The 8,266-nt window shown below is 43.6% G+C and overlaps 1 protein-coding gene across 1 annotated transcript in view; it reads left to right on the top strand.

Annotated features, from left to right (window-relative positions):
* The window catches only part of LOC109919557 (cytochrome P450 2F2-like), a 24,338-nt gene extending 17,961 nt beyond the window's left edge, over positions 1 to 6,377 (top strand). The window contains exons 5-7 of the mRNA XM_048617348.1: positions 330 to 517; positions 4,655 to 4,796; positions 5,782 to 6,377. Of these exons, the coding sequence (XP_048473305.1) occupies positions 330 to 517; positions 4,655 to 4,796; positions 5,782 to 5,981 (530 nt within the window). The 3' untranslated portion in view covers positions 5,982 to 6,377. The remainder of the gene's footprint in view (positions 1 to 329; positions 518 to 4,654; positions 4,797 to 5,781) is intronic.
* Positions 6,378 to 8,266: the final 1,889 nt, after the last annotated feature.

Genomic DNA, 8,266 nt, shown 5'->3' on the forward strand with positions numbered 1-8,266 from the left:
TCCTTTAGTTGTAGATAGTAAATAATTGGGATCTGAGGGCTGATCCTAGCACTCTGCTGGTTGTTTCCAACCTGAGAAAGATCCATTGATCCTGACTCTCTGTCTTCTGTGTGTTCACCAATTCTCAATCCATGTTAATATATTGCCTCCAACATCAGGAGTATAATCTTCTCTTCCCAAAGAATACCAACATTCCCAAGGATCCATTCTGAACAAAACCATTAGCCTGCATCTGGAGAATTCCATTTTTGTTAGCAGAACTTGTTACTGTTAAAGCAGGTTGTGGATCGGGCTGTTGTTCGTTTTGACCCTTCTCTCTTGTTTAACAGCGAAGTGCCAAGAGGAGATCGACAAAGTGATTGGTGGCTCTCGTATGCCGAACATGGAGGACGCGGTCAACATGCCATATGTCAATGCCGTTGTTCATGAGACTCAAAGATACGGAAATGTGGTACCTATTGCAGCAGCCCATGCAACAACAGAGGACACAAGTGTCAAGGGTTACACAATTGAAAAGGTGACTTCTTTACTCTGTCAGTGTCTATTTCAGCCACTTGTAATTTGTCTTTTGGCCCTTTTCGGACGAGGGATAGAGTAAGGCTTGGAGTGAACTGCTATTAATGGGCTCCCTGCTTTCATCCAGGCAGGCTGCCCAAACTACAAACCTCTTGGACAGTTGCAAAAGCTGAATCTTCTCCATTTGTACCTTCTTGATCCTCCTAGCTTGACCATGGACCAAATCATACAGCTCTACCCTAAAGAGTGTGGTCACCTCCTGCAACAGAGTGTCTGGGTAACTTTCCCCTTCCCTGATGCATTGCACTATCTGCAGCTCAATGACCTGGAGGTGCAGGTCATCAAACCACAGACACTGTCTGCACCTGTGTTTGCCTTGGAGCACACTGGTGCCCTTGTGCTACAATATGCTTTAGCTGCAGCACGTCGCACAACCATTTATTACACTTTGATACAGTAACTTAATTTTTAAAAAAATCAATAATGTCCCTAGTCCTGCCTGAGAATAAATTCTTTTCATTCAATCAATCTTCTATTTGTCACAATTGAGATTCCCCGGTCAAGTAGGGTGGCATGGTGGCTCAGTGGGCAGCCATGATACCACCAGGGACCCGGGTTCGATCCCACCCACAGGCAACTGTCTGTCTGGAGTTTGCGCACTCTTCTCCCTGTCTGCATGGGTTTCCTCCCACAGTCCCAAGACTGGGTTAGCCATGGGAAATGCAGGGATGGGTCTGGTTGGGATGCTGTTCGGAGAGTCGGTGTGGACACAATGGGCTGAGTTGTCTATTTCCACACTGTAGAGATTCTATAAGATTATTTATCAGCCAATCACCTACCTGGTTTGATGTCATGTCTCACCTTGATATTTGTTCTCTGAAACATGGGTTTTGATTGGCTTCTGGTAGCAGTAGTGGGGACCACACTGCCTCTAGTCAATTCTTACTGACTGAAGGCTCTCTTTTTGCATCATTTATAGCCCCGCTGCAAGTTTTGCTCTTTCCTGCTGTGCCAAGCCTTCCTCTTTTGCCATGCTCTACAAAATTAAGCCTCGTAGTTTAATTTACATTTCCTGCAGAGGGTAGATCATTCCGTATGAATATATGCAGGTTCCATCAAACAACATGGCGAAACTGACGGATAATCTTAAATTGCTTGTTGTTGGAATTATTACCTAACTCTGAATTATTCAGCTAATGCTACCTAACTGTGTAACCATATCTAATGTTAGACATTACTTGATGAGTTTTGTAGGCATAGCCTATTAGCGTCCAGTCAACACTGTTCAATCCTGAGTGTGCTTGGAGCTATATCAGCAATCAGCTGGATTCGCAATGTGGCTAGTTCAAAATTGCTGGCAGCTACATAAATTCACACACAGGGCTCTGTTCTCTGTAGGCAAAAGGTCAGACATTGTCACTCTTGAATTAAACAAAAGCATTGAGCGAACCAATAGCTCCCTGCAGCATTGCCCATCACAATGACTTGACCAATCGGGATCAACTTGCAAACCAATCAGGAACAAAAACAAAGTTGCTGGAAAAGTCGAGCAGGTCTGCCAGCATCTGCGAAGGAAAAATGAGTTAACGTTTCGCGTCTAGTGACCCTTCTTCAGAACTTTTCGGGTCAGCTCTGAGGAAGGGTCACCGGACCCGAAACGTTAACTCTGTTTTTCCCTTCACAGATGCTGCCAGACCAGCTGAGCTTTTCCAGCAACTTTGTTTTTGTTCATGATTTACAGCATCCGCAGTTCTTTCGGTTTTTACTTTGCAAACCAATCAGCACTGTTTTCTCCTATGGAATAAATTGTTGCTCCCTTTGAAATTTGGCATTCTTGCATCTGTCCTGATGAGTTCCAGATGAGAAGCTTTGAAAACGTGTGGGTTTTTTTTCCCCAGCAATATTCAATTTGGAGTGCCAAGTGTCTTTGTTCAATGGCTAGATAAATGGAGTGTGGCACAGAATTAAGTCAACAGCCTGGGTTCAATTTCTGTATCAGCTGTGATAAACCACAGAGGCCCTGCTCCTCACCTTTCCCTTACGCTAAGCCTATAGAACAATTACATTCAAGCTATACACAACGTATTGTCTTTCTTGAACTTCACTTTTATAGACGGTAGCTCCATACCATACTACTGCCAATTGCTGAAGGTACATTGATGCCATTCCTATTGAACCGCTGACTGCCCTTCCTCTATTGGTACTTAGATATACTGACCTTTCTCAAATGACTGGGCGTCCACTGACATCAACATTGACCCTCTGGTGGTCAAAGAGAGGATCCTGGGAGATTTCATGAATAGGATGTGGGCATCGCTGGCTAAGCAGTATTTATTGCCCATCACTAATTTCTCAGAAAGCAGTTAAGAAACATCACCAGTGCCTGTGGGTTTGGAGTCACATGTAGACCATGTAAGGACGCCAGATTTCCCTCCCTAAATGACAGTAGCGAACCAGATGTGTTTCTTTTAATGACAAATAGTAATGGTTACATGGTCTCTGTTAGTCTAGAGGTAGCAAGAACTGCAAGTGCTGGAGTAAGACATAACACAGTATGGAGCTGGAAGAACACAGCAGGAGAGTCCTGACCTGAAACACCAACTTTCATGTTTCTCTGATGCTGCCTGGCCTGCTGTGTTCCTCCACACTGTGTTATCTCCGCTAGTCTAGCTTTTTATAGGACGGGAGATGGGGGTGTGGGGTGGGGTGGGGGGGAGGCAGCTGGGTGGGATGCTCTTCAGTGCATCAGTGCAGACCTGATTGGCTGAATGGCCTCTTTCTGCACTGTAGGTAATCCATTGAATACAGATTTCACCACCTGCCTTGGTGAGATTTGAATCTATGTCCTCAGAACATTAGCCTGAAGTTCGAGGTGACGAGACCAGTCCATACCACTGAAACCGTAAGCAACATTAAAGCAGAATTTTAAACAAACCAGTCAATATATTCAGGAGTTCTGTCAGAGCTACAGACCCATTAAAACGGTGATCTGATGGTGTATCTGATAGTGTGATCACATATACTGTAATTATGTACACTGGTACTGTTGGGCACATGTACTGTACTCATGAACACGGTTGCTGTTTTCTAACCGAGCCCTGAGGGAGGTACAGAGTGCCAGCACTGCAGACCCCCAACTGCATTTACCTCTCCCCTGTCCACAGCACTCATGCTAAACCAGAGGGAGAGCGCTCTACACCCTGATGCAAAGTCAGAGGAGTACTCTTGGGGTTGATAAAAGAAATACTTAAGAGCCTAGAGGATTTTCCTGCTTTGGAAACTCTCATATGAACCAAGTTTACAGAGTCATCGAGTCATACAGCACAGAAACAGACCCTTCAGCCCAACTTGTCTGTGCCCACCAGGTTTCCTAAACTGAACTAGTCCTATTTGCCCGCGTTTGGCCCATATCCCTATAAGCCTTTCCTATCCCTTCACCTATCCAAATATCTTATAAATGTCATAACTGTACCTGCATCTACCACTTCCTCTGGCAGCTCATTCTATACATGCACCATCCTCTGTGCGAAAAGGTTGCCCCTTAGGTCCCTTTTAAACCTTTCCCCTCTCAGGCCTCAAACCGGTGTCTTTACAGTTCTACGATGTCCCCCTCCTCTTGGCTATTCACCTTGTCTACACCCCTCATGATTTTGTAAACCTTTATAAGCTCACCTATGCTCCGGGGAAATATTCCCAGCCTATCCAGCCTTCTTATGAGTCAAACCCTCAAGTGCTGGTCACATCCTTCTGAATTGTTTTTGCACCCTTTCCCATTTAATAACATCCTTCCTAAAGCAGTGTGACCAGAATTGTATACAGTATTCCAAATGTCACCTTACCAATGTCTTTTACAGCTGCAACATGATGTCCCAACTCCTGCACTCAGTGCTCTGTCCAATGAAGGCAAGTGTGCCAAATGCCTTCTTACCGCCCTGTCTACCTGTGGCTCTAGCAATTTCTGTCTTTGTTTCTGACCTCCTGCGCCCGCAGTTCTTTGTGTTATTTTAGCAAGCCGACTGCAATGGTAAATGTTGCTTCCCTTTATGTACAGTACCCATCCTTGGCATGAGGAAGTGATGATGAATGTAACTCATTCAATTATATAACTCACTGCAGATGTTTTCTTCTGCTTTTCTAGGGAACCTTCATCTTACTGAACATGGAGTCTGTTTTGTCTGATGAAAAGCATTGGAAGGACCCGAAACATTTCAATTCGGAGAATTTCCTGAACGAAAATAGGGAATTCTTTAAGCCAGATGCATTTATCCCATTTTCACTGGGTGAGCAGGTTCTTGATGTTGCTGGCAATCCTGTTGTTTTAGAGTTCACCTCTATTGAGAAGCACAGACACAATCTCGCTTGCACCATACTCTTTCTTGGGTTAGAGGTAGATTTTGCAGAATTCAGCCTCCTGCAGAGTTTCTCTCTGTCCTTGCTTTGTGGAAATCTCAGGGTTATCCAAAGCTCCCCTACACAGTTCCTAGTTCACACCAAGTCTCATTCACCCTCACCTTCACTGCTACCAGTGCCTCCTTTCCAAATTTCTCACCCATGTTTCCAAATCTCTCCATTGGCTTGGCCCCATCTCTCCATCTCTATAAAATCTTCCGAAGACACATCTTCTGAGAGCCCTGTGTTCTTCCAATCCTGATCTCTAATTAATTCCCGTTTCCTCGTTCTTGCCATTGGTGGCTGGGCATTCAGAATCTAATACTCTGGAATTCCTTCCTTAAACACCTCCATCTCTCTCTTCTCCTTTAAGACGCACCTGAAAACCTACATCTCCACCAATCCTATGGGCAGTTGTTTGAGTATCATCTGATGTAGCTCAGTGCCAAGTTTAGTCCATTTGTGTGCTAGTGAAATGCTTTGACCTGTTAACAACGTCACATAAATGCAGGTTTCTGTTGGTGTTGGAAGCTGACCATAAGAGCATTGAGATAGTCAATGGGGTAACAAAGGCACGAATGGTCTTTCAGCGCAGGAGAGCTGAGACAAGGCTGGACATAGGTGACGCTACAAAGGAAGGAGTAATTGGCTTAGCGATGTAGAGGATATGTGTACAAAGTTCAGCTCGAGAATGTACACTGTACTGAGTTTGTGACTCGGAGCAGAATAATGACAAATGTTATACTGCCTCGTATTTCATTATCTGCTGACAGCATGAATCACAATGTAGCTTGGACACTAAAATCACTAGAAATTGGTTCAAGCTAGACTTACTTTTCATCTTGACCCATTAATGTGCTATGTTGAATTTTCTAGGTCTGCGAGCATGCCCAGGAGAAAAACTGGCCAGAATGGAGCTATTTTTGTTTTTCACTGTTCTCCTTCAGAATTTTGAGTTCTACTGGCCTGACAAGACATCTACACCAAAACTGCAGGGTGAATACAGATTGACACTACCAGCACAACCATATAAAATGGGAATAAGATACAGAAAAGCAAGAGATGGTGAACTGTGATCTCAGGGGATGTCCACTTGATGGTGTCAGATTAAGGATCAACATTTTTTCTGTTCAAAATTCCTCTTGTGATTCTTGGGCTATTTTTTGATTTTTGAGGGCTCCTTTTTTCTGCTTTTTGGACATTAGGCCTTCATTGTCACGAACTCATTTATAGGGTACTGCAATCAGGGACTAACACCAGCCCCTGTATTTGTATTGAGGTATTGGCCATTTGGAATCACAGAAACAGAATTGGAAGATTTCATCAACATCCTCAAAAAAATCACCTCTCCATTAAATTTAGAGTCTAAACATGTACATAGCGGAGGCAATGGCCTAGTGGTTTTATTGCTGGACTGTTAGTGATGATGATGGATGCCTGGAGCACATTTGGAGTCCAATTCTAGCATTGAATTTGAGGGGTTACAGACCAATGTCAGAATCTTTGACAGCTGAACTGTGAATTGCCGGTTTATTCCAGTTGCTCCCTTTGTAGTTGCCTCCTAACCCAAGAATGAAAGGGTTCTTCTGGGTTTTTAATGGGGCTCTTGTGGTGCAGTGGTAGTGTCCCTCTCTCTGAGCCAGGGGACTTGCATAAGGGTGGTAGAGGCAGAAACGCTCATAACATTTAAAAGAAGTATTTAGATGTACACTTGCTTTGCTAAGTGCTGGAAAATGGGATTAGAATAATGAAGTGATTGTTTTCAATCAATATGGATATACGGTCGTATCTGTGCAGTCAATCTTTATGCCACTATGACTGTGAGTCAAAGCATTATTTACTTCAATACTCTATTAATCACTTTGAATCATGTAACTTAAAGTGTCATTGAGTCATACAGCACGGAAACAGATCCTTCGGTCCAACTTATCTGCGCCAACTAGACATCTCAATCTGATCTAGTCCCATTTGGTCCATATCCTTCCTATTCCAGATGCCTTTTAAATGGTGTAATTGTACCAGCCTCCACCACTTCGTCTTGCGGCTCATTCCATACACTCACCAGCCTCTGCGTGCAATATACTCAGTGAATGCAACTTTACCAAAATCTACAATTGTAGGAGTGCTATCATGTTTCTTTTCAGCATTGAATTTCATTATATCATGATTGTTATTCGGTAAATATTTTCTTACTGTAAGATAATTAAACAGCAATTTCTCATCAGTTATTACTGCAGCATATTGCTCCAGAAAATGATCAAAATTCACGCCCAATCTCCATGGGATGTAAAGTCTCCTATTAAAGCATTTCTGTTGGTGCCACAAACCATTCCAATTATTGAGTCAATGCATTCTTCCACTTCATTACTGCTCTCAAAAGGTCTGTAAACAACTTTCATTATAGTTTTAGGTCCTCTCTTATTGCACAGTTCTAGGGCCATTGAGTCATAGATCTGTAAAGCATAGAAACAGACCCTTTGGTCCATGCCAACCAGATATCCTAAATTAATAGAGTTATAGGGGTGTGCAGCACAGAAACAGACCTTTTGGTTCAACTTGTCAGCCTCTCCCGAAAGCTCAAATCCTCCAAACCTGGCAACATCCTTGTAAATCTTTTCTGACCCCCTTTCAAGTTTCACAACACCCTTCCTATAGCAGGGAGACCAGGATTGAACGCAGTATTCTGAACGTTCTACCCAGAGTATCCACTGATTGTTTTCTGTGACCTACATCCATCTTAAGGTTTTTGAGTAGATTTGTAGCTCGGGTTTTGGATGTTGTGGTTGGTTGACTCACCGAGCTGGTTCGTTGCTTTTCTGCAGATGTTTCATTACCATGCTGGGTAACATCATCAGTGCAGCCTCAGATGAAGCGCCGTTGTGTTTTCCCACCTGTTATTTAAACTCTGGTGTCCGTTGAACTGGGTTACCTCACTTCCGGTTTTCCTTCGCAATGTGGTGTACATGGGGTCTAGCTCTGCGTGTTTATTGATGGCTTTCTTCGTGGAGTACCAGGCTTCTAGGAATTCCCGTGCTTGTCTCTGCTTTGCCTGTCGCAGGATCTTGGTGTTGACCCAATCGAATTGATGGTTCTCCTTATCCATGTGGATGGAGATGAGTGAGTATTGTTCGTTTCTTTTTGTAGCCAATTGATGTTCATGAACTCTTGTGGTTAGTTTTTAGTGTTTGTCACGGTCTCTACAGGGAATCTTGTATATGACATTGATCCTCTCCATAGTGGGTAGTGGATCTTTGGTTTGGGTGAGCAGTTGGCGTAGGGCTGATGTGGGTTTGTGTGCTACTCTGATGCCCAGTGGTCGTAGGAGTCCTGTGGTCAGTTCAGATGTGTTCCTGATGTAAGG

This window comes from Rhincodon typus, chromosome 37 (genome assembly GCF_021869965.1).
Source record: "Rhincodon typus isolate 14 chromosome 37, sRhiTyp1.1, whole genome shotgun sequence".
Taxonomy (NCBI): domain Eukaryota; kingdom Metazoa; phylum Chordata; class Chondrichthyes; order Orectolobiformes; family Rhincodontidae; genus Rhincodon; species Rhincodon typus.